General features: G+C 44.8%; 1 protein-coding gene across 6 annotated transcripts in view; it reads right to left on the bottom strand.

Moving 5' to 3' along the window:
* Positions 1-400: 400 nt before the first annotated feature.
* Positions 401-26,716, bottom strand: part of Rabgap1 (RAB GTPase activating protein 1) — a 136,774-nt gene continuing 110,458 nt past the window's right edge. For all 6 annotated transcript variants that reach the window (XM_048341908.1, XM_048341917.1, XM_048341935.1 and 3 more), the window contains 11 exons: positions 23,242-23,367; positions 22,509-22,652; positions 20,194-20,235; positions 19,850-19,978; positions 10,518-10,610; positions 9,545-9,655; positions 5,252-5,356; positions 4,690-4,773; positions 4,163-4,234; positions 2,336-2,533; positions 401-741 (listed from right to left, as the gene is read on the bottom strand). In XM_048341908.1, the coding sequence (XP_048197865.1) occupies positions 619-741; positions 2,336-2,533; positions 4,163-4,234; positions 4,690-4,773; positions 5,252-5,356; positions 9,545-9,655; positions 10,518-10,610; positions 19,850-19,978; positions 20,194-20,235; positions 22,509-22,652; positions 23,242-23,367 (1,227 nt within the window). In that variant the 3' untranslated portion in view covers positions 401-618. The remainder of the gene's footprint in view (positions 742-2,335; positions 2,534-4,162; positions 4,235-4,689; positions 4,774-5,251; positions 5,357-9,544; positions 9,656-10,517; positions 10,611-19,849; positions 19,979-20,193; positions 20,236-22,508; positions 22,653-23,241; positions 23,368-26,716) is intronic.

The raw sequence follows: 26,716 nt of genomic DNA, 5'->3' as shown, positions 1-26,716 counted from the left end.
CCAGTCTCACAGCCATGGAGTCAGTTTTGGCAGCTAGCGCTAAAAGATGACAGGACTATGAGAGTTGCATAGAATTGATCAGAGACGTGAAGAACACCACAGCCCAAACCTGTGCGCGGGAGGGGTGAGCACGAGACGGCTTCTGCTAGGACTAGGAAACCTTCCTACCTCAAACAAAGTGCTTTGCCGTGTCTACCGGGAGGACTTCTGCTGGCACTGACAGGTAAAAATTACTCTAATTTCGGGTCCCCTACCCCCCAACATATATAATATGTATATTAAAAAAAATTAAAGGTTTAGAAAAAAATCAACACACCGAAGGATCCCCCAACTCTGATCATGTAAACGGCCTTTATGCTGGGCGCGGTGTGGGCCTGGAGGAGACTCCGCGGTGTCCCCGGCCTCGCTGGGCCGGCAGGCCTGTGGGGTGAGCAGTGAGGAGAGCCCGGCCCCGACGCCGCCTGCGTCAGCAGCACCGGCCCAACCGCCCACCAGTCTGCGTCACGGGTTCCACTCAGGTACATTCTGGTCCTGGAACGAGTCACAGAATCACACATGTGGCCAAGGAAGGCAACGAGAGGTGGCGTGTTCTCTGCAGGCGTCTGCAGGAGGCTGCTCTCAGCAAGTCTCTTTCCCTTGCACCCCGGTGGCCGTCTTTATGGAGCTCAGCGTTCGGTTAAACCAGGTCTTCTTGGCCGCCTGCACCTCGTTGAGGGCAAGGCCCAAGTGGTGCTCCAGGTCCTGCGGGAGGAACGAGAGGATGAGGACTGGCCTTCCCCAGAGCTGAGCCCGTACAAGGGCCCCATCACGTTACTCTGGAGATCGCTCCGGAAATGCCTTGTTTCTAGTGAGAGCCCCATTTCTTGCCTAGTTTAACGTCTCCCCCCTTTGCTGGCGCACACAGCTGGTTCTGCAGTGACTGCAGCATGCGCTTCCAGCATAAGCCTCTGGCGTCTCCTCATGGCCTGTGAGATGCTAACTTGGGCCACGTGCTCTTTGCTCAGCATCTGCCTTGCTGTGCGCCGCACGGAAGCTCCTCCGTGAGCCTTCACGGAAGGCCCTCTCCCTGGCTGCGGCCTCAGCTCCCCCTGCCCGGGGCTCTCCTGGTCCTTTCCCTGCCGCACACCACGCTGTCCGCTCTGATCACAGCTCAGACGCCGCTGCCGCGGAGACGCCACACCAGGTCCTGGGAATCCCTCCGGCTACCTAGTGCCACCCGGGATGGCGTCGGACCAAGAGCCCGCCGCGCCCGCAGTAAGGGAGAGGTGCCTCAAGTTGCACACCTGACATGGGTTCCTGCCTGTGTTGGTACTGGTGGAATTAGCCATGTAGTAGAAAGGTGACGCAAGTAAAACCAATTTCACCACCAGCAGTGGAGGTTCAGATAAATTAGGTGAGCTGTGCCAAGTCACAGGGCTGGTTAAGTGACTGGAGCTGGGGAAATAGAACCCCTGTTGCTGTGTTCAGCCTTGCCTGCATATCATCTTAGTCCTAAAACAACCTGACAGGAGATTGGGACAACATGCGGTGTAATGAGGTTACTACCTAAGTTGAGGTTCAAGATTTCAGTGCTGGAAGCAGGGATGGTGAGATTATACATATGATTCCAGCTACCGGAAGGCAGGAGTCAGGAGGATTATGGTTCCTAGCAGGCTGGGGCAATAAAAGGGCAAGACCTTATTGCAAGGTCCACCTTCAGGAGGGCTCCATGCAGATGCCCCCCACCTGTTTTAAGTCTGCCCCCAATACCTCTGTTACCTAAATAACCAGCACGCCTAGCGGCAGTTACCTCCCCCTTCCCTGAGGTCACATCCAATCCACCTGGCCATATCTCCCGCTTTTCCCCATATAATCCGGCTCAACATGGTCCCCGCTCTCTCTCCTTTTCCCTCTGACTCTTGCTCTTTTTCTCAGCCTCTTGCATAGCTAGGATCACAGGCACGAGCCACAGTGCCTAGCTGAGCTCTGTGATGTTAAGGCATGTGTTCTGTGTACCACTAAAAAGACAAACTATGTAGGTAATCCTCAACGTCATCAAACACAAATCCTTAGGTCAGGCTAAATACTGATTAAACATCCACTGATAAATAGTAGTGTACTCTGCCTGACTTATGTAACTGTAACCCCTGTTTGTAGCATTTTCAAATAAAAAATAAAGTTGAAGAATAGAAAATTTCAACAACAACAAAAAGTATTGTTATTCTACACTCAACATTTGGAAGGGGCTGGAGGGAAGATGCTAAGCCCACACAAGTCCATTTCGCGTGTGTGTGGAGGGGACAGTTCCAGTCCACATGGCAGAAAGTGGCCCCCGGGGTGTGCCTGCCGCCATTACCTGGATCTTGCACTCGGCTTCCACCAGCTGGAGCTTGGTCTGGGCCAGCTCCAGCTCCATCTCCCTCAGCTGGTTCTTGAGTGTCTCCTTCTCTTCATCGGTGTCCTCATCCAGAACCTCCTTGCTCGAGGCGACGCCTTTCACATGTCCTTCTTTGTTGAAAAACTCCCGGCAGCGGTCACAATCATCCACCTTTTGCTGAAATTCAAGGTGAGAGGTGAGAAGCGGAGGGGCTGCTGCGCTGGTGGTGTGGGGGCCCCTTGCCTGCCTGGCTTTGGAAACTGACAGGCAACGTAGCTGGCGTTCCCCATCGCAACACCAACTGCACCCAGAGAGCGGCCTAGAAACACAGGCTAGCCCAGAAGATGGGGCTACAGCTAGACCAAGCTTTGTGTGCAATGATTTTTCACTAGAATTAGGGACACCAATGGGAGTTGTCTCTTCAGGAAGGACGTAGGCTCTAAAAATCCTTAAGGAAAATTTTTTTGTAACGTAGGAAAATAAAACACTAAAGGCATGCCACAAAAAGCATATGAAATAGGCTCACAAGTAATATCCCTTATTTCATCAAAATAGGATGTCACAATATAAAAAACACTATGCTCCTCTAAGAACTACTCTGCCAATCACACCAGAAAAAAGCCATCCACTATAAAGTATCCCAATTGTAGAACTGTAAATGTAAAATAAAATACCAGTCTTAGAAATTTTAGCTGGAAGTGTGGCTTAAAGCAGTAGTGTCTACCTAGTCCTGAGTTCAAACCCCAGTACTACCAAAAAGAAAAAACATCCATCCATCCATCCATCCATCCGTCTATCTGTCACACATGTCCCAGTGTTAGGGGTTGGGTGTGATCAGTGCTAGAGTACATGCTAGGCCCTGTGTTTAATTCCCAGCCCTCCCTCTTCACCCCTCCCCCCTGCCAAAAAGAATTTTATTATAAAGATTTTGTGGGCTGGGGATATGGCCTAGTGGCAAGAGTGCTTGCCTTGTATACATGAGGCCTTGGGTTCAATTCCCCAGCACCACATATACAGAAAATGGCCAGAAGTAGTGCTGTGGCTCAAGTGGCAGAGTGCTAGCCTTGAGCGGGAAGAAGCCAGGGACAGTGCTCAGGCCCTGAGTCCAAGCCCCAGGACTGGCCAAAAAAAAAAAAAAGATTTTGTAGCAGCACATAAAGATAAAAAAAAAAATAGTGCTTCTGGTTTTGATGAAGGGAAGGTCATTGTCATCTTGTTCTTGGTGTAAAACGTCTGTGAGCACGGGACTTTGCTCTGCTCCCGTCCCTGAGTTGTAAATACACAAGTCAAACATCTTTTCAGTAACTTACTCATTCTGCAAAATATGACAATCTAACAAATAGAATGTAACGCTCGTTACTCTCCCCACCCCTTGCGCTAGTGAAACGTTGAGTCTTCATTGTACTTAAGATTATATGACACAGGAGGAATGAGCTCTGGTGGGGAGACTTCACAGAATGGGGAGGCAGGAGCCCGAGTGGGCGGCCCTGGCCTTGTTCCCTCACGCAAAGCTGGTGCTCGCTTGTCCTGGCCGAGTAGTGCCGACCGCCTTCCGCGGGACACTGAGAGGGTCGGCTGGGGCGCTTGGGTCTCGTTGGCACTGAGCTGAAGCTGTGGAGGTTGTCAATGACTGGCAGTAGACAGGCACCTTCTCCAATACACCAGAGCTTGTGTCGCTTCGTTTTGGGGGCCGGGGGGGGCAGGGACCAGGACCTTGGCATGTTAGGCCCAGTGCGCTGCCACTCGAGCCTCTCCCAGCCAGCGGAACTAGGTGATGGAAAATCAACTCTGGAAAGGAAATCTTACCCGAATTTTCTCAATTTCCACTTTATTAGCTGTCTGCTGCTTCTCCAATCTTTCACTCAGTTGAGAACAAATCTAGAGAAACAAATAGAAAATCACAATCTTTTGAATGATGGAGTCATCTGCATAATGTGGAATTGGGATAAATGCTGCTAAGCGGCAGGAACGGATGTTCTGGCAGGCGTGGCTCTGTCAGGCAGAGGCTCCTATAGCTGTGCCAGCCCCCGAACCGCAGGAGCTATCCACACTGTACCCGGCAGCTGGGGTTCCCAAGCCGCAGAAATCCCAGCAGAGAAAGGAGAAAGCCTGAATGCTCTCTAGAGAGAAGCGCTTTCACTTGCTGTGGACATCAGTCCATCATTCTGAACTAGAACTACTTTCACTCGCTACCTGCTGGATGCGGTGCAATCTGAAACACCGTGGAGACATCCTATTGCGTCCCCCCAGGACACAAGTGGGTGCAACTGGGCCTGCAGACACTGTCCCCCCACACCCCACCACATCCAGCCTGGCCGTGGGGCAGGACCCACCTGCTTGTAGTCACCAATGATGGAACTGTTTTTCTTAATCTCCGATTCTGCCTTGTCAAGTTCCCGGCGGCACATTTCCTTCAACTGAGCACACAGAAAAGCAGAAGTGAACAGAGACTCAGCGCCAGTGCGCTCCCACGGCTCCTCCCGTCTGGTGTGAGCACCCATGCTAGGACTGACTGGGGCCAGGAGCCAGCAGTGCTCAGCACCTCCTGGTCATCTGTCTAAGGCCGGCGGTGTGATCTGGGAGGACCACGGAGGGAAGGGGAGGGGCTTCCTGGGGCGCATGCTCAGTACATCCTGAGAGGTAGGCCAGTCTGTGACCACTGAGCCTGTCCCTCTTGTGTTGCTCTATATGCTGCATTTCAGCCCACCTTAAAACCCCGCTGTCTCCTTACAGGATTTCCTGATAAAGAACCAGTATGCTTGACAGGATAAACAAGAAGGGTCCTTGGGCAGAAACTGAAGCCAGCTGTCCTCAGTGCCTACTTTTCAGCTAAATCTCTGCTGGCCAGTACTGGCAAGGCTGGGAGGAGGGGGGGAGGGGACAGGATCCCCTCACCTGAGCAGACTCTTCCTCCAACCGTCTCTTCTCTTCCTCCGCTTCGATCAGTTTCTGTTTGGTCATCAGCAGCTCCTTATTCAGTGCATCTGCCTTTTCTTCAGCCTGAAACATAAAGAAAGAAGAACTGAGAACCCAAGTCAGCACCAAGAACAAAGAGCCAAGAAGCAGACAGGGCTGCAACTCCCTGGGCATACGACTTGTTTAAAATGATGGGAAAATGGATCTTAACGGGAATGCTCTGCCCCAGGTCCCACGGAGCCCCGGCACGGAGGGGGTGCAGGATGGTGATGGGAAGCTCAGCTTCTGGCACTGATGCACTCGCTGAGTTTAGCTCTCACTCTTCACTGACCGTGCACCCACCATTTGGACAAGCCACTGCAAACCTTTCTAAGCTCTGCACTTTTCCTCTGAGTGAGGGACGAAGCAGAGAACATGCCGATCTTAATAATAATGAGAAGCTCTGGTCTTCTTCCAAACTTTTTTTTTTAACTTCACTCAACAAGCGCTGTGTTTTGCTCTTGTAAGTGAAGGTGCCCGCAGTACAGACACTTGAGTATCTTTATGGCCACGTTCTACTCTAGTCTTTCTCTAACGGCTGCAGATGGCTGGTGGGTGGGCCTTTGAGTCCCATGGGAAATCTTGTGGGTCCTGACACCAGTCCCTCAAGGGCACTTGAGGAGCGACTCCTGTGTTAGAGAAAAGGCAAGGGTCAGGTAGGAAGGCCTTCACTGGAGGGCAGCGAACCTTCCTGCACCTTCCTGCCTCCTGGCACTGGAGGCTGGTTTGTCTGAAACAGAATCCGGCATCACTTCGGCAGAGGGGTAGACTGGGGCTCCTGAGCTTTCCGCTGCACTCTACTTCCTCTCACATCTCTTCTTTGGGAGGAACAAAGCTGGGACCTTAATAGGGAAATGAGGCTTCATTTCCAAAATAACCAGTAAAAAGCCAAGCTAGAGTTGTGGCTCAAGTGACAAGAGCAAATAAGCAGAACAAGCAGAAGGCCCTGAGTTCAAGCCCTGGTACCAGTGGTATGTGTGTATTTGTTGTTTTTATTCCATGTACTCATAAATCTACTTGATTCATAATAGCTTCCACTAGTTAAGAGAAATGTCACTGTTCTCTTTCCATGTACTCCAATCAATCTCACCACTTCCTCACTCCCTGACCCACCCTCCCTCCTTCCCCAAACAATTCCAATAGTTTTCACTGTGCGGTGTTCACAGTTGTAAAGAATCGATTTGCATTCTGAGTGTGTCCAGCCTTCCTCAGCCTCGGTGCTATGCCAAGCCCCCTGGGCGCAGCAGTATTTTCATCAGCAGGAATTGTCATTTCTGCCTGGACTGCCGGCCTCGCTTGCGCTACTACTGCAGTGCACAGGGACAAGCATTTCTTCCTGTACTCAGCTGACTCCGAAATGTGTGGAACAGCCAGGGATGAACTGGGGCTCCTCTCTCAAGAGACTTTTCTACCCACCATGACACCCCATATGTGCGGAAAGCAGGTGGACAGGTGTTTGTCCTGAGCTCTGTCTTTGTAGCCCTGCTGGAAGCTGTCACGTGACTGCCAGCACAAGTCCTACCCACTCCCAGAATCAGCCCTATGGCAACAGAAAGGTGTGCAGAGGCTACTGCACTAAACTCCGATGGCACCCCAGCTTATTCACATAACCAAGAAAAGGGAGAACCTCTAAACATAATAAACATAAACCCCATACTTCTGCTTTGAGTCATGAAGATCAACGGGGAACAGATAAATGCAAACTAGTCATGGGAGAAAAAAATGGCATTTTAGTAATGCCTGGGTTCTCCTGGGCTCTGGGGACAGCACGGGGGGGGGGGGAGGGGGGAAGGAAGGAAGGGGGGCCCTACAGGCTAGAGGCACCTGGGGCAGGGCATGGGCAGAGCTGAGGTGGCTGGAAGCTGTCATGGAGAGCTCTGGAGAAAGAGGAATCCTAGAACAACTTGTAAGTCAACAAGAAACAAAATCACACAAACGTGCAATTAAACCAAAGACTGCAGTAAAACACAAAGAAGCAAAGACAAGTACAAGACAGATTCCCATTTGGGCAAAAACAAAGATCGTTATGCTGAAAGTAAAAGGACAGAAAAAGATATCCTGAGCAGTAGCACGCAAGTTGCAAGTGGTTAGACAAGTATCAGATATAGTAGATTTATCATTCTGTTTCTAAAGAACATTAGTAAGAAGCAGCAGCTAGGGCTGGGAATGTGGCTTAGTGGTAGAGCGCTTGCCTACCATGCGCGAAGCCCTGAAACAGAAAAGGCTGGAAGTGGTGCTGTGGCTCAAGTGGTAGTGTGTTAGCCTTGAGCTGAAGAGCTCAGGGACAGTGCCCAGGCCCAAACCCCACAACCAACAAAACAACAACAACAAAAAACAAAACAAAAAAAGCAGCAGCAGCTACTACTGTCTCCTTTTTGCATGTGTGAACTGCTTTGAGAAACCAATGAAAGCATGACTTCCAAAGAAATGTACTAGCTGCAGAATTTTCTCCGCTTTGGTACAAGTCAAGAACCTCCTGGTGCTGGCTGGTTCTCTGGAGTTCAAACTTGGATGGAATGTAAGCATTGAATGTAAGCCCTCAGCAGCCGCAGCCAACCTCCAGAACTGAGGAAACTAAAAGCACAGGAATGATCCTAGGAGCCTGGTGGAAAAATCTAAGTCAGGAGCTTGCAAACTAGTCTAGGAGCCAAATCTAGTGTGTGCTACTTAGGTTTTTTTAAAAAGAAAAAAAATTTTTTTTTCCAGTCCTGGGCCTTGGACTCAGGGCCTGAGCACTGTCCCTGGCTTCTTTTTGCTCAAGGCTAGCACTCTGCCACTTGAGCCACAGTGCCACTTCTGGCTTCATGTATATGAGGCAAGCACTCTTGCCACTAGGCCATATTCCCAGGCCCCCCCGCCCCCCCCAAAATATTTTGAAGTAGTTGTATAAGACTTGCCATTCTTAATTTTGTAGCCTATGTGCTAGATTCTTGACTGGATTATCCTCCTCTTATCTTCATTTGCCTACTCCTTTCCCCAACCCCACCCAACCCTTCTTTAGTACCCACTTCCTGGTATTTATTTTGCTGAACATTGACTCTGCCTTTCTAAGGAATTATGCTCTTTGAGTTCTCTCTTTTTTTTGGCCAGTCCTGGGCCTTGGACTCAGGGCCTGAGCACTGTCCCTGGCTTCTTCCCGCTCAAGGCTAGCACAGCACTCTGCCACTTGAGCCACAGCGCCGTTTCTGGCCGTTTTCTGTATATGTGGTGCTGAGGAATCGAACCTAGGGCCTCGTGTATCCGAGGCAGGCACTCTTGCCACTAGGCTATATCCCCAGCCCCTTGAGTTCTCTCTTGAATCTACCACAATTTAAGGTATGGAATCAGCCCACATGTCCCTCAATGGATGAATGGATCAAGAAAATGTGGTATATATACACACAATGGAATTTTACGTATCCATTTGAAAGAATGATACTGTACCATTTGTAAAGAAGTGGGAAAGCTTGGAAAAAATTATGTTACATAAAGTAAGTCGGGCCCAGAGAGACAAAGGTTGCATGTGTCCCCCATATGAGGAAGCTAGATTTAGCTTATAAACTTATAGTAAATACAGTGGGCGGCATGCAAGTGTATACATATGTATACTTAAGTTTGGTAAATAAGCTCTTATTGGAAAACAGCCATGCCATTCCTTTACATCTTGCTTGTAGACCAAGGCCATGGCTAAGCAGTGGCGAGAGAAACCAAGGTTCACAAAGCCTGATCTTTTACTATCCCTTTACAGAAGAAGCCAGCCCTCCCCATGGCCTGTGAGACTACACTTTCTCTAGGCAAAGCTTGTAGTACAGAAAAACAGAAAAGCTTCCTGCCAGGAAAGCCATCATCACAGAAATTTTAACATTAGCACAGGCAATGATGAAAGGATAACAGAACCTCTGCCAAGAGAAACTACTAATAAAATGAAGCTGTCGCTCAGGCAAACTGTTGTGAGCGGCAATGCTTTTTCAACAAGTCCCACATATGCAGGAAAACAAATTTTCTTCATGATAGGAGGGAATTCAGAAGATTGTAATAAATAATTGGCTACGAAAGCAACTCAGGAACTCTGCATGGAAATAAGACGGGAGGAGAGACACCCCTTAAGGAAGGAGGCAGAACTCTTGACGCCCAGCTTTCTCTCTCGAGCCAGGTGCTAAAGGGTAAGGCAACGTGACCACCAAACTCCCAGGATTTCACGTGTTGAGAGGTCAAGTTTGCCTGTGGGATCTTTCCTGACAACCCATCACTTACGTTATCCAAGTCTTTCCGCAGTGCAATCTTGCTGGTCACCAACTCATGCGCTAAGTCATCGTTTTCCTGTTCCAGCCTCATGTTAGCTTCTTGGAGGCGCCTGTTTTCCCGCTGAAGAGCAGACAGAAACCAATTACAGAATGCAAAAAAACCAGGTGGAAACAAGAACTCCTCAAGACTAAATTTCAAAACAAATTCTTGCGTCTCTCAGAAATAAAGACATGTGACTGGCCCTAACATGTTTCTAAATAAACAGTTTCTTATTTTCTATCTCTACAAAGAAGTGCTTAACTGATTCAAGCAACCTTATCATGAAGCTACTTCTTAACTGTAAGGAAAGGCCACTGAACTGTAACAAACTGGGCAACTTATTTGAAACAGAACAGATCTTGCTTTTTCATTTGCAAACTCAAATGGAAACTTGAGTCTAGAAACAGGGGAAGTGAATTTTAAAAAGGAATCAAGGGGCTGGGAATGCGGCTTGGTGGTAGAGTGCTCGCCTCATATGAACGAAGCCCTGGCTATCATTCTTCAGCACCACATAAACAGAAAAAGCCGGAAGTGGCGCTGTGGCTGAAGTGGTAGAGTGCTAGCCTTGAGCAAAAGAAGCTCAGGGACAGTGCATAGGCCCCGAATTCAAGCCCTAGGACTGGCCAAAAAAAATGGGAATCAACAGCCAGCTGGCAGTAGCTCATGCCTGCAATCTTTGTTACTCATGAGGCTAAGATCTGAGGATTACAGTTTGAAGCCATCCCACATAGAAAAGTCTGTGAGACTCTCATTTCCAATTAACCACCCAAAAATCTTGAAGTAAAGCTATGGTTCAAGGGACAGAATGCCTGCCAGTCCTGAGCGTAAAAGCTCAAGGCCTACCTGAGTTCAAGCTCCACATTCCATAAAGCTAGTAACAGACACAACAGTATGGAATGAAAAGCCTCAAGCTTCTACTTCAGCCAGCCATAAGCAAACAAACCTCGTATCGTTCGATGGGGTCTTCCTGTTGGGCCTGCTGTTCTCTCATGGTGTGATACTCTTTCTCATATTTTTTCAGCTTTTTCTGATTAATCTGTAGAATAAACCACAACACAAACTGTGAGCCATCAGGAAGCAGCGTGCTTCACTGCCGACGCTGAGCACCTGGGCCAGGTCACTAGGCAAATGGTGCTTGGCCTCTTGGATCGGAACCTGTAGAGCCAGGAAGAAGCCCAGGGCGTTGTGAGGTATCCGTGCCCAAGGCTTCTGACAGTGGCGGGGAAAACACCCCACAAATGTCCCCTCCTTATCTCCCAGTCTTTATAATTGGCTCCAAATCCTATCCTCATCACCACAATCTACCACTAGCTGCTAAATGCTCTCTCTGCGACCTTGCAAGCTCTCCACAGGTGGAGGGGGAGCTATTTTATATCACTTGAACACACAATGGGCTCACAGATAAGGTAAGGGCTGGGAAGATACGAGGCCAGGCCACTAGACTCTAGCCAAAGTCTATGTAGCTAACTGCCTTCTAGTCCCCTAGCTCCTTTTGTGCTGCTTTCAAACAGGCACATTCTCTTGGCCATTAAAAACACAGATCTGGAAATCAAAGTGTGATGGTGCCTCTTGTAATTCTAGCACTAAGGAAGCTGAGGTTGGAGGATTGTGATTTTTGAGGCCCTACCACATCTGGGATGATGGGCACATGCCATTGTGTCTAGTTTATTCATTTACTTGTCTGTCCTGGGGCTTGATCTCAGGTCCCTGAGCTCTTTTGCTCAAGGCTAGTGCTCTACCACTCAGAGCCACGGTGCCATTTCTGGTTTTCTGGATACTCACAGATTGCCCAGGCTGGCTTCGAACTTGCGATCCAAAGATCTCAGCCTCCTAAGTAGCTACGATTACAGGCATGAGCCACAAGCACCCAGCTTTTGCTTAGCTTTTTCTGTTGTGAATGGGGTCTTGCAAGCTTTTTTATTTGGCTGACCTTCAACTGTAATCATTCTGATCTCAGCCCCTTAAGCAGCAAGGAGTACATATATGAGCTTCCATGCCCAGCCCTTGTTCTGTTTCAAGAAACTAGTCTTATCAAATTCTTGGAGAAGACTGGGTTTTTAAAATAGGTACCAGAATGTTCTACCACACAGCAACGAGGAAGTGGTTCTGTAATGTACCAGGGGCAGCCCCATTCTGAAAGCCTCCTAAGCACATAGTGCTTCCTATTTATGAGAAGAGATGCCAACTTCCCCTTTCCCGACAATAAAATGACCTACATGCCATTTCAGAGGGCTCAGGGGCCCCTAGGCCCGTCTATGGTCCTAGGTTAAGAAACCTTGAATTTGGGAATGTACCAACTTTATGACAGATTCACAAATTCAGTTCAAAACACCTGTTGCTTGGTCACTCATTGGTCATTAATCTGTCATGGGAACTGGATAATATGCTCTTGTAAAATACATCCTACTTGTCAGCCTCTGGAGCAGGCAGTGATGCCAAGGCCAACAGAGAGAAAGCTGGAGAGTGACCATTCCCCTGGGAGGGAGGGAGGTCCCAGAGCTTGCTCATTATGAGCCCAGGCTTTGTGGATGGAGGACTTCACCTCCTTTCCTGGCTCTGCCAGTGACTTATGTGTGAGCAAGGCAAGCAGCCTAAGGCAAGTTTCAGCTTCCTCATCTGTCAAAATCCAAATATAAGAATGATTATTAGGTGGATCAATGATAGAAAATATACGTACAGTGCTCAGAAGAGAGCCTAACAAAGAGTGAGGTCCTTTCAATAAACGAAAGAGTTACTTGTTGATGCTATTATGATTGGCTGGCACCCTGGCCTGAATCAACAAACAGAATAATTTTGTGAACATGGAAAGCACAAAATACACTGCCCTTTAGGAAGGAGCTGGTGTCCAGCATGGCTTAAGAGAGCAGTGCAGCTGGACGTCACATTCATGCCTGGAATCCTAGCTACTCAGGAGGCTGAGATCTGAGGGTCACAGTTTGAAGCCAGCCTGGTCAGGAAAATCTGTGAGACTCTTATCTCCAATTAACTACTCAAAACCCTGACGTGGCACTGTGGCTCAAAATGGTAAAGCACTAGCCTTGAGCAAAAGAGCTCAGGGACAGCACCCAGGCCCTGAGTTTAAGCCCCACAGCTGACAGAAAAAAAAACAAAGAAACCCAGGTCCTGGTGGCTCACACCTGTGATACAAGCTACTCAGGAGGCCGAGATTTGAGAATCATGGTTCAAAAGCAGCCTGGAGAGAAAAGTCTGTGAGGTTCTGATCTCTAATTAATCACCAAAAAAGTTGGAAGTGGAGCTGCGGCCTGAATTGTAGAGCATCAGCCTTGAGTGAAAAAAGCTAAGTAAGGGACAGTGCCCAGGCCCTGAGTTCAAGTCCCAGTATCTCCCTAAATGAATGAATACATAAATAAATAGTATTGCAAAGGCTCAGGGAGTCAGTGGGGGTAGCCAGTGGAATGTTAGCGGCCAGATTGGAGCGTATTATGTGGGTGAGTGGGAAAAATGGTGGGAGCAGGAAGAGGTCTGGTACATTAGGGAGAGCTGAACTCTAATGCTTTGTGTGGCAGGATTAAAGGAGTTCAAGTGAAGAGATTTGACCTGTGCACCTTCCTGTTTAAAAATGCTTTGGGCAGAGACTCTATGACTCTATGCCTCTGTGCTTACTACTTTATGTAAACCTCAGAACAATTCTGACAGGGACAGAGCGGGGACTACTGCTTCACTTTACCAATAAGGGGGTTGAGATGTCAAGAAGTGACTCATCCAGAGTCACAGGCCCAGTGATGACCCAGTGTCAGCACCAGAACGCAGACAGTGCGCGACACCTGTTGCTTACTTATCTATGTAGCATGCCCTGTGCTGAACACTTTGTGGCACTTAAGAAATCTATAACTGTATTTGAGTTGAACTGACTTTAGCAAAGTACTGTGGACACCTGGGCAGAGGAGATCAATACAGGGCAGGCCAAAAGAGCACGGGAGCTTGAGGCATGCGAATTGCAGCTACTTTAAAGGAAGCCACTTATCTCTCTCTGACTATAACCCTGACTGTGCTCACCTGCTCTGGGTCACAAGCAGGCAGAACCAGGATAAGGGATCGTGCTCTTAACTATTTGAAATAAATATTTCTTTAATTTGTTCAAATTCCTTCGGGAATCATGAAATGGAATGAGGCATCTGGTTCTATCATGAGAATGTTTTCCTAAAACACAAGCAAATGAGTAGCTGAGGGGCCCCAGAGGTGATGGCTGAGGGAAATCATCTTGTTAAGGAAAAGAAAGCTGGACCTCTGCTTTCTTGGTAATGACTAGCAGCATCTGAGTTCACTTCACACAAAGGGGCACCTGCTAGCCACTCAGAAGTGTCCTCACAAAACCCAGCTCCAGAGAACAAAGAAAGAAAGAAAACTAGTCTTGTCTAGGACTGTGAGGAGAGCTACATTTAGCTATGGTGTATGGTGGGCAAATCAACTCCAAGTTAGCATCTACATTGCCTGTCATTATATGAACATGACCAAAAGGGTCCAATACATAAGCAGCTCTCAGCTCATTCATTTGCTAATAAGCACAATAACTGCAGCCACTGGTTTTAGAGTCTTTAATCTCTTGGGATGGAATCCTAACTCCAGCACTTATTAAGGCCCTGCAGGCATTACTTCAGTTCTCTCACACATATTTAAACAGATCACCTAAGGTCCTGATAGACAGATTATGTCTGGGAGGCTATCACGTAAGACTCTAAGAACACAACAGAAAAGCCTGAGAAAGGCATTGACCTAAGAAAGCTTAAAGTCCTAGTACATGCCAACTATACACATTATTTGAACAGATAATACAATTCAAAGTGTTGTTTTCAGTTCATGGAGAAAAATTTCCCTACCAAGCAAAAAGTTTTGTTTCCCCAAATGACAAATGGTTAAGATTACATTAATTTGGAAGTACTAATTGCTATTTGATTTTTATTTATTTATTTTGCTGGTCCTGGGGCTTGAACTCAGAGCCTGGGTTCTGTCCCTGAGCCTGCTTTGTGCTCAAGGCTAGTACTCTTCCACTTGAGCCACAGTGCCACCGGCTTTTTTGAGTGGTTTTTGGAGATAAGAGTCTCACGGAGTTTCCTGCCTGGGTTGGCTACCAACCACAATCCTCAGATCTCAGCCTCCTGAGTAGCTAGGATTATAGGCATGAGCCACCAGTGCCTGGCTATGTTTAGTTTTTTGAGGAACCTACAGACTTAGAGGTTTTGTTCTATGGTCCAGGCTAGCCTGGAACTTGAGATTGAGATTCTTTAGCCTCAGTCTCCCAAGAGCTAGGATTACTCAGGCACCACACCTAATCCTCTCTTAATTTGTAAATAAAAAACTTGGAAAAAAATTATATTAAAGTCAAGTAAGCTAGACCTTAAGAAATGTGTGGTAGAATGTACCTATAAATTTGTAGGTAAACATACTGGGCTAGTGCAAATGGTTACAAATTAATCAACTGAAGAAGAATAGACTGTATGGAGAGCTCAAATAGTATAATCTTTTCAAAAGACTAAATCAAAGCCCAACAAAATAAATACTAGAAAATGGGTACATGCAACAAGGAGGGGTGGGGCCAAGGGGAGAGGGTACACAAATGAAGGGAGAATGCAGTCAAGAATTCCATATATGGGGGCTGGGAATATGGCCTAGCGGCAAGAATGCTTGCCTCAGGTACATGAAGCCCTGGGTTTGATTCCTTAGCACCACATATATAGAAAATGGCCAGAAGTGGTGCTGTGGCTCAAGTGGCAGAATGTTAGGCTTGAGCAAAAAGAAGCCAGGGAGAGTGATCAGGCCCTGAGTTCAAGGCCCAGGACTGGCAAAAAAAAAAGAAAAAAAGAAAAAGAAAAAGAAAGAAAGCAAAAAGGAATTCCATATATGTACCATGAAATCAAGGCAAGTAAGGGAAGGAGTGGATGGGAGAGGGGTGGGAATGTTGAAGGGGACACTGGTGAAGATATACTGTATTCATAAATCACTTTGTTATGTGGCAGCTCCTTTGTACAGCTACTTAAAGATAATTTAAAAAATTAAAACCAATTAAAAGACTGAGTAGGGTTTTCTCAATCCCCCCTGTAAAGATTCTCCATGGCACAATTGCATATGAAAGTGTGGGACCCCTGAGACCACCAGGACTTGGGGAGAGGAGCTGGGTATTAGACAGAAGTGGAAATGACTTTCCTGTTTCAGGTCATCTGATCCCAAAAAAGTAATAAATCCACCCAATAGTTAAAACCAATAGTGACATATGCCAAGTTTTACATGAAGAACACGAAATCCAGCTCCTCAAGAAATAAAATATTTGAGATTCAAAATTAGCTTATTTTAAGAATGCAGAGAAGGGGAGAGTACAAAGGCACAGAAAAGCCAGATATAGACAGGAGAATAGTCACAGAGAAAGACTGACAGAAGAGGAAGACCCGGAGGCCACAGGGATGCGGACCTTCGTGAGCAACACACCCATCTTGTGGCCATTTTGGAGATTGCCACATCGTGTTTAAATCTTGTTGAGCTTTTGCAAATGAGAGGACCAGAGCGGACAGCACTGAGAACGTGGAGTCTGCAGGCCTGAGTTGCACTAGTGTTGCTGCTACTGCCCACTAGTATCACCTGGGTCTGTGATGTCACCTCCAGGTCTTGGCCTGCCCTACCTGATGGGTGCTACAAGGAAGAACGACAGGAACACCAGAAGATACAACAATGACAGTGTAACTACTTCTTTCTTAAACAGGTTTTCTAGGCATCTTCAGAGGCAGGGTAGTCATAATCCTCACCATGAGTAGACTATCATTTATAAAGAATTTTAACAGAATAGGATATCAATAAACCAACATTCTCTTTGTAAATTCCACACTAATAAGTTTAAAAACGAGCTTCCACACCATTCATGTCTGAAACCCCCTTTTCTGCCCAAGGGGGCTCATGTGTACTGCCTGTACTTGCTCCACAGAGCAGGGCTGGTGATGCATTTGCCAGTAATCTCCACTCTCCACTCTCTGCCAGCAATAATCACTGTGAATGACCACTTGGCACTAGTGACTCAGCGACTGCTTTGTCTCCCTAATATTTATTGGTGTTGAGAATACTTGTAAGGCAACCTGTTATCGTTAAATTGTATATACTCCATCTCATCTTTTAGCAGAAAAACTTTTCTCTTGTGCCCTGACAACCCTATCGGTTTTCTATAAATTTCAAAAAAAAAATTACTGTCTTGTGTTTCACAGGGGGAGTCATTCCAGGTGTGCCTCAAATATACAAAGTTCCCTAGCAGGAAGAACTGGAAGGGATTTCACGTCTAGGTATGAAATATACACACCATGCAAACATAGTGAAGGAAACTTGGCTAGCCGTAACTTATTGAAAACGCAAGCAAGGGAAAAAAAGACATTAGATACTACATATTTGTACTATAAAAATGAAGGATCTATTTGTTAAAGTACTTGAAAGTAATAAATATACAAAAGGTAAAACTTCTGGCTGGAAGCTGTTTTTAAGTCCTGCTGAAACCTTCTTTGTAAAATACGAAGGAGAAACTCCACAGCACATTACACATTCATTCATTTAATCTGCTTTTATACACCGGATCCTATTTTGTTGTTAAGGATTTGACAGTAAGCAAGACGCCAAAAAGTCCCTTTTGCTGCTGAGCCTCCAGTCTAGTGGGGGAAACTGAGACAGAAGATAATGGCACAAAGAGCTACTAGAGAAAGCTCTGATACCGCTTCTCTCACATCTGAGCTGATGAATGGATGAAGTATCAGTGCAGCCACACAGCCAGCTAGGCGAATGTTAGAACCAGAAATAGCAGCTGCTTCCAAGGCCTGGGGGTGAACACACGTAGTCATGGGTGACAGCAAGGTTTTCTGCCAGGTACCCAGAACCTGAGATGGGGACCCTGGAGAAGAGTATATTTTTTTCTTCTGTAGGGGGAGAAATAATGAGCGAAAGAGGCTCCTTCCTCGTGTGTGCTGAAGCCAGGTGAGGTGGGGCCGAGCCGTCAGAACTCTGCTTAGTACAAGCCCACTTTCCTTGAACACATTTGTGGAAATTGTCTGATAGCTGCTTGAAAAACCAGAGAAGAAGTAATTACATCGTTTCTTGAACCCTTACTAATGTCCAGGTACTATTCTAAGGAAGGCACCTATGATACTGTAGCTACTTTGCACATACACGTGCCCTTACACATAGTTAATGTCTTAATTTGAAGAGATATTTTAAGGATTAATTTCTATAAGTTCTCTTTCTTGCTTTCAAAGAATCTCATTTTACTCATTTTATATTTTTACTGTTCCTTTAGGCTAACAGGAAAAGTTTTTTGTGTTTTAAAAATTTTTTTATTGCCAGTCCTGGGGCTTGGACTCAGGGCCTGAGCACTGTCTCTGGCTTCTTTTGGGGCTCTACCATACTACCACTTGAGCCACAGTGCCCTTCCTGGGTTTTTCTGTTTATGTGGTGCTGAGGAATCAAACCCAGGGCTTCATGCATGCAAGGCAAGAACTCTACCACTAAGTCATATTCCCAGCCCTTTAAAAGGTTTTGTTATGGCACTGAGTATTGAACCCAGATGTTCATACTTGCTAGGCAAGTATTTTTCCATTGAGCTACATCTCACCTCTAGGAAAAGTTTTTTTTTTTTTTTTTTTTTTTTTGGCCAGTCCTGGGGTTTGGTCTCAGGGCCTGAGCACTGTCCCTGGCTTCTTTTTGCTCAAGGCTAGCACTCTGCCACTTGAGCCACAGCGCCACTTCTGGCCATTTTCTGTATATGTGGTGCTGGGGAATCGAACCCAGGGCCTCATGTATACGAGGCAAGCACTCTTGCCACTAGGCCATATCCCCAGCCCAAGGAAAAGTTTTTGTATTCTCCTTCTAACAGAGCAGGAAGCCTCTGCAAAGTTCTAGAGGCCCCAAATCCTGCCCTCTATGCATGCTGTTTGTGAGCAGTAGAACTCTAATAACTAGTGGTTCCACAATCCTTTGGGATGTGAAGGTACCAGTTTATGTACATTAGCTTTGAACTGCTTTCTTCTAAGCACCTGTAGCTTTCTTTTTAATTTCAAGTGTATCCAGGTTATTTAAACATTTGTTGGGCTATACTGTATCTAGTCTCTTTATGTGTTAAACGAAGGGATGTTAATAAGCCAGGTGCTGGTGGTTCATGCCTGTAATCCTATCTACCTAGGAGCCTGAAATCTGAGGACCAATGTTCAAAGCCAGCCTAGACAGGCAAGTCTGTGAGACTCTTGACTCCAATTAACCCACCAGAAAACCAGAAGTGGAGCTGTGGAGCTCAGGGACAGTGCCTAGGCCCTGAGTTCAAGCCCCATGACTGATAGAAAGAAAGAAAACAAGAAAGAAGGAAGGAAGGAAGGAGAAGAGGAGGGGGAAACAGGAAAGTAGTATAAATTACCTCAATCTGGCACTTAACAGAACTACAGTGTCATCTTACAGATAAAGGAATGAAACCTTAAATAGGAGTGGAGCAGCCTGGCCTTCAGACTCCAAGGCCAGGGCTCTGGCTCCATCTTAAGGATATGAGCTTAGTCTAGCATATCTGTCTTGACCCACAGATCCTATTCTTTCCATCTGGAGCCATAGAAAGTGAACATAACTATCTTTTAAGTACCATATACAAATCTAAATATAACTATATATTCTGCACCCTCCACTTGCCTCTACCCCAAATTCCAAACAAAACCAAGCTCCCTCTTAGATACTAAAATCAGAGGATGTTCAAATCTCTTATATAAAATGGCACAGTGTCAGCATACAACTTGTACACATCCTCTTATATGCTTTATGTAATCTTGGGTTACATATGATACCTAGTACACTCAAATGCTATAAGTAGCTGTTCAAGTGAAATACTTATGAAATAATGGCAAGGAATGTCCTTATATGTTCAGCATAGATGAACATTTTTCTTATTTTCTTCAATCCACAGTTGAGTCTCCAGATGTGAAACCCACAGATACTTACCCCTTACTGCATGTGATGTGTCAGCCAAACATATGCACAATAAATATAATATGTATACAATTACATCCAGGATAACAGGTGCATAAGATAAATAACTTTGGGGGTTAGACTTGGGCCATCCACAAGATGCTACATTAAAAATACACAAATACAAAATTTAATAAAAAATATTGAAATTGAAATCATGGCAATAAATAATTGGGATAAGATATTCTCAACCTAGATTATCATAGGACATCTTATAAGTGGTAATAGTTTCATCAGGAAAATGTGAGACATTTAGTGAAAAGAATCTTTACTCTTGCAAAATTATATTACCTTCATATTGCAAGCTAATTCCATTAATTTTTTAGCATTTTCTTCTGAGCGGTATCTTTTAGGAAGTTGGACCCTGAAGAATTTCAAGGCACCTTCAAAGTCGGTCAATAGCAGGTCATCCCTGGAAGTCTTGAAGAAAGTAAGAAATTACATATAGAAAACAGGTTTGACTTGATGAGGCACAAAAAGCACTGTATAATTCTGGCTTTAAACGAGTCACATGCACATGCTCCCTGTTAGGGAAAGTGTTGAGAGTGCAGAGAAAGCTAGAATGAGACTCCGACAGAGACGATGAGGTGCTTAATGGGGAGGCCAGACAATGTGGCTCTCGAGGGGACACATACCTTTAGTAATCCAAGGGCAACATTAAAAATGCCACTTATTCCCTGAAAGAGAAAAGACAAAAAGAACGTGTTCCGTGTTATATGTAGACTGCTTTGTTGTTTTGCTCCTAAATACTGCACAATTTTCGAGAAGCCATGAAAACTTAGGTGAAGAATGGACTGTGCTGACCTATCTTGGAAAACAAAGGCAGCAGCCTATGGCTGAGAAGCCCTTCAAGCAGATTCAGTTGCAGGCTTTTCAGGAAGAGGAGCTTTCTAGCCTCATTCTCATATTCAACAAGAAATAATGCTCTTCCAAATAGTCCAGGATTCCAAACAAAAAAATCAGTCATGAAATCGTGTCCTATCTGGCAATTACTAAAACTTTTCCTGTGTCTTGTGACCAGCCATGAGCCCCATATCCTGAAACTCATCAGCTCTATCTTCCTCCATCTGACCAACCTGGGAAACCCAACAGCAAGGAACAAACACGGGGCGGGGAGGCATTAACATCCTGATCAAAGTGATGTGTGTAAGTTTCCAGAGCTTAGTTTCAGTAACTAATTCCCCCCTCAGGGCTTTCTGAGATAATTAGTTTAAAAGTTTATGCAAATCCACCTGGACCTTAGTGATTACAAAACAGATGGTTGTTCATAATTGTGAAAACAACAAAATTTACAGGCTTGACATTAGATTTGAGATTACATAAATTATGCCACATCCAAATAATGCTGTACTTGGAGGCAAGTTAGAGTAACAGTATATTGCTAATGTTTATTTCCTGCAAAGTATCTTAGAATATTTTAGGCTACATGGTAGATATAAATTCCTTTTGGATTTTTTTTTCCTGGTCCTGGGGCTCGAACTCTGGGCTGGGGTCCTGTCTTTGAACTCCTTTCTGCTCAAGGCTAGTGCTCTACCACTTGAGCCACAGCATCACTTTTGGCTTTTTCTGTGGTTAACTGTAGATAAGAGTGTCACAGACTTTCCTGCCTGGGCTGACTTTGAACTGTGATCCTCAGATCTCAGCCTCCTGAGTAGCTAGGATTATAGTCATAAGCCCCTAGGACCTGGTCCTTATGGATTTTTGTATGCTTTGAATTACAGTACCATCACATAAAAAGTATAGTACTGATATGTATGTATCTATAGATGTCCAGGTACATAAAATGAAAAAAATATATTGTCTGTAACATACTCATATTATTCAATATATACATTTAGACCCATTATACACATAATACTACAAATAGAAAACCATCATATTCCATATAGAAATCATACATGCACATATAGGAACACAAAGAAAGGCTCTAAGAATACACACAAAACTGTTACAAGGGGGCTGGGAATATGGCTTAGTGGTACAGTGCTTGCCTAGCATGCATGAAGACCTGGGTTCGATTCCTCAGCACCACATATACAGAAAAAGCTGGAGTGGCGCTGTGGCTCAAAAGGTAGAGTGCTAGCCTTGAGCAAGAAGCCAGGGACAGTGCTCAGGCCCTGAGTCCAAGGCCCAGGACTGGCAAAAAAGAAAAAAAGAAAAAAAAAAAAAAAGAAAAAGAAAACTTAAAAGTAGGATCCTGGGATTGGAAGGAAGTATTTTTTTTCTTGTATCTTGTAAAGTTTCTATAATAAGAATTATTTTATAGTTTGTTCTTAAACAGGGATGTACCCTTCAAAATTCCAAACTATGACATACCAAAGGGCTGTTTATCTTAATATATTTATTTTCTTTAATAGTAACTCCCTCATTTCTAGCAAATTCTGTCCGGACTAAAACAACACAACAAAAACACTCCCTGGTAGCTGGTGTGGTCATGTAATTAAGTTTTGGTCACTCCATAAAAAGGTTGGGTACAATATGCAAGGTTTCTTTTAAAAAGAGAAGGCATAAGGCCAGGCATAGTGGTACATGCCTGCAATGGCAGCACTTGGAGGCTTTAAGAGGAAGATTGAGAGCTTAAGGCCACACTGGGCTACAAAGTGAGACCCAACCCAAAACAGAGAGAGGAATGGGGAGCTGAGAAAGATGCCTTTGCCAATGTCCTTGCCATGGCCCGCCCCCAATCACCCTAGCCTATATAAGGACTAGAGTTCTATGCTGAGGACAAGACCATCCTCTGGAAAGACAGTCTACTGCAATGCTGCCTGTCTACACGAGAAAGAAACCTCTAGTTCATTTAGTCACTGTCATTTTATATTATTTTATTTAGCAGAGAACACCCTTAACAAATGTGAGCATCAGCTTAGCCTGGATGAGAGCCATTTCAGCGTGTGCTTCCCAGAACTGAAATAATTGAGGAGGACTGACTTTTGACAGAGTTAATACTTACCTCACACAGAAGCAGATCGATGATATGGAAGACCATGTAGAGAGGGAATTTTGCAGTGAAAAGCGTAAGAAACCACTGGGAGGCATACATGTGTGCTTCAAGGCTGATATCCAGGAAGTGGTTGTACAGGTCAGGAATGTATTCCTGAAATAGCAAACTAATTAGGTTTGGGCACACATGCAGCCATCCTACTGTGTCTCATGGGGCTCACAAATCTGCCAGCAATCGGCAAAAGAAAAAAAAAAAGTCACATACTTGTGTTTTTCTAAAAATCTCCAAAGTGGTCTGAAGAATACTTATCTGGTGTGAAGCTGGCACTCAGCTCTCCCTCTACAGACCATGAAGGACATCTGAAGAGGAACCCCTCAAGCAGTGATGCCAGTATTTGGAAAGCTAGTTTTGATTTCTAAGTTATGAAATGCCTGGGAAAGTTTGTTTCTCTTCTGTTAGGAGATGCCCAACCAGTTAGCTTCAGAGCCAGATGAGTATTTCTTCATTGGATTTGCTATGGGAAAGGTCTCTACAGAGTCATTTCTTCTTCTGGCTATTTATAAGACTGAGAAACAAACTCACACCCACCAGGCTCACACTGTTAGATCGTGGCATTCTCATAACACAGGGAGAAGTGATAGAAATAAAACCCATCCCTTTCCACAGATGACATCATATCCTTAATCTAGCTCGCCTTGTCCTGCATCTTTATAAAGTCCAACCCAAGCTGAATTCTCCTTACCTGCATCAGATGCTCCAATTGGTAAAATTTGCAATGCAAATCTTCAAAATTCTGCTTGAAAAGTTCCCTGAGACCATAATCAAACATGATCTTGACTAGAACACTAAATGCCTGCTCTTCAGGCATCTGTAACGGACAGCAACGGGGGGAGAGAGAAGGGTGGGCCGTGAATCACAAAGCACACAAGTTTCCTCTGCATATTAAATTCATCTTTCTTTTATCTCACCAGGAGATGAAGTGGTATACAGAGACTCGGATCTAAAGTTTTATCTTAGGATATTTGTTCACTCCGCAAAGAAATGTGTCATGTTGCCTACTGTCTCCAGCAGTGCTGCTGTCCTGCCAGGAGTCTCCCTACAGCTATTACCAAGTAACTACTACGAACCAGCGAGAAGGAGCGGTGGGAACACCGCAGTGCCTGTGTCTCCTGCAGGGGTCGAGGAACAGCTCTGTGTGGAAGACAGGCCTGGAGATGAATAGGCTGATCCACAGGACAGGTCTCCTCGTTCATAAACCAGAACGCCTTGGTTCAAGCTTTATCTCCTGTTCCGATGTCAATTCTAATACAACTATTTTTATTCCCCCTCTTTGCCAAAAACATAGAGAGTATTACATATTTTAAGGATTGAAGGAATGTTTAAAGTTCTATAGTAATTTCTGCAATAATGGTAATAGTGCTACAAAAACTCTCCTTCACTTCCTCTTACAATAAAATGTAGATTGTCCAGAGCTTTATAGAAAATGATTTCTTTTTTGAGAAATTGGCAAGATGTCTAGTTTTCATCACAGAAGAAAAGCACTGGCTATGTTATTTAAGGCTTGGTGTGACTGCGGCAAACCTTCAAAAAGTCAAGGAGGTGGGCGAGCTTCTGTGGAACAAGATGATGGAGCAGCTCAGAGCACAGAAGTAACCAAGAATAAAATGCTAAAGAGTAAATCAGCTCAGGCAGGAACTGGAAAGAGCACAGCAGATCATTATTGGAGAAGTGAGGGCAGCTGGGACAGCAGAGAGAGCCATCGTCCCAGGAGTTGGTGTGAGGAAGAGGTAGTCCAGCCCACGTGGCATTTCCCATGCCGGGCAGCGTAGGTCCGGCCCACAGCACTTAGCAGCACGGAACTCAAAACAAGTCACTGAGAATTTGGGAAAGCTATTTTCAAGGAGTTATGAAAATTAAATGGGGATAAATGTTCTTGGATTTAATCCATGAAGAGAGCTAAACCATATGATTCTGAGCTATGATGTCTGAATAAAACACAACAAAACTTTAAAAAATGATCTCTTTATTAGTATCAAAGCTTTAGCATACTTTTCCATGACCACAATTCCACTAGGCTGAGTTCACAAGAAGAAACAAGGTGGCTCTTGTTTAACCCATACGGCAGCTGTCACAAAATGTCACCCAGCCCTGGCTTCCCAGGGCTGAGGAGAACAAGGTGCAGGCTCTCCTGTGGCTCAGGCCCCTCTCCCCTCCACAAGGCCGTGGCCATACTGCCTTCCTCTAATTCCTTGTACACGCAAGTGCTTCCTCACTTTAGGATTCTTCTACACTTTGCTATCTCTTTTGCCAGCAATGTTCTACTCTTTTCCCTCCTGCTTTAAAAATAACTATTATTTCCATAGCAACATAAAAAAAGGAAAAAGTTAATGGTACTGGAACTTGCAAAAGAGTATGACAGTCCTTGTTTTTCAGGATGCAATGTAAAGGTTAACTCCCCAGAGGAGGTTTAAATCTTTAATGAGGCTCTCTTTTATTCTTGCACCAAAAATCTTATTTTACCTTCATGATAGCCCCGAAATTCCTAATGACAGACTTGTACAATTAGCTGCTTACAGCTAGGTAGAATCATTAACTCTGTACCATGTCTACCATTCACCTCTGACCTCCAACATAGACCTCCAAAACTCTGCAGACACCAGCTGTCCACACATTTCAAGAATATACAACTTAAGAATGTGGAGTACTTTACAAGTCAGTTTGCTTAAATTTTCTGAAACTATCACTGGCCTAGAATATATTTTTTTAAAGGCAAGAAGGTAGTTTAGGTTAAAAGAATAAAGAGAGCCAAATGCTAGTGGCTCACACTTGTAATCCTAGGTACTCAGGAGGCTGAGATCTGAGGATCACAGGTCAAAGCCAGCTCAGGCAGGAAAGTCCGTGAGACTCTTACCTCCAATTAACCACCAAAAAAAAACCCAGTATCGGCACCAGATAAATTAAGTAGGAAAACCCTACATCATCAATACAAAGATATCCCTGGAATGTCTTATATTCCACACTTACGCTGTGACTCTGAGTATCTCCTGACACATCACCATCTAGCCCTTTCGATGATGATACTAACAACCAACATTTATTAAGCACCTGCTATATGCAAGGCAGTATATTAAGCACTTAACATGTATTGCACCTGGGGTGTGTGTATAGTGTATATATACTCAGGTCAAATCCAGAAAATGTCAAGCAGCACTGGCTTACACCTGTAACCCTTGCTACACAGTAGGCTGAAATTTGAGGACTGCTGTTTGAAGTCAGGCTGGACAAGAAAGTCCATGAGACTGTTATCTCCAATTAACCATCAGAAAATTGGAAGCAGCACTGTGGATCAAAGTGGTAGAGTGCTAGCCTTGAGTGAAAAGGCTCAGGGACAGTACCCAGGCCGAGTTCAAGCTCACAATGACCATTAAAAAAAAAGAAAAAAATAAAGAAAAATGACAACCAAATGTAATGTCTGAATCTTTAGTGGAATCTCATCTGAGTACACTGGATACTGTATATACAGGTATTAGAACTAGGGAAGGGAAAGAGAATATCAAAATCAAGAGACAAAAGATAAAAAGACAAATGAATCCAAAAGCAATACTTACAAAACCATTTGGTGTAAACCAACTGAACAACTCATGGGGGGAGAGGGAAAGGGGGAAGGGGAAGGGGGGAAAAGAGAGAGGAGGTAACAAATTGTACAAGAAATGTACCCACTGCCTTACGTATGAAACTGTAACCCCTCTGTACATCATTTTGACAATAAATAATTATTAAGAATAAAAGGGGAGCTATAAAGGAGTTAATGGGGCAATGAGAGAAAACCGAATGAGGACTATTTGAGATATTACTGATCAATTTATTTGGTGATTGACATCATACAATGGTTATGTTGCAGAATGCCTTTGCCCTTGTATTTAGGAATGCAGTATGTTGATGTTTGTCTACTTCCCTTCCAAAAATAATCTTTATTTTCCAATAAAACATAAGACAAAATGAAAATCTTTCTACACAACATCTTAATAAAATATATTAAGAAAACAAAACACGTGTGGAAACGAGGAAAAGAGTGAGACTGAGATAATCAGTGTGGAAAATAGTAATTTAGAGTACTGAATATGGGTGAACCACTTCAATGTTAGTTCATCATTCATAAGATTTAAAAGAAGGGCTGGGAATATGGCTTAGGGGTAGAGTGCTTGCCTGGCATACAA

Source organism: Perognathus longimembris, chromosome 1, assembly GCF_023159225.1.
Source record: "Perognathus longimembris pacificus isolate PPM17 chromosome 1, ASM2315922v1, whole genome shotgun sequence".
Classification (NCBI taxonomy): Eukaryota; Metazoa; Chordata; class Mammalia; order Rodentia; family Heteromyidae; genus Perognathus; species Perognathus longimembris.
This window is presented reverse-complemented; position numbering and strand designations above follow the sequence as displayed.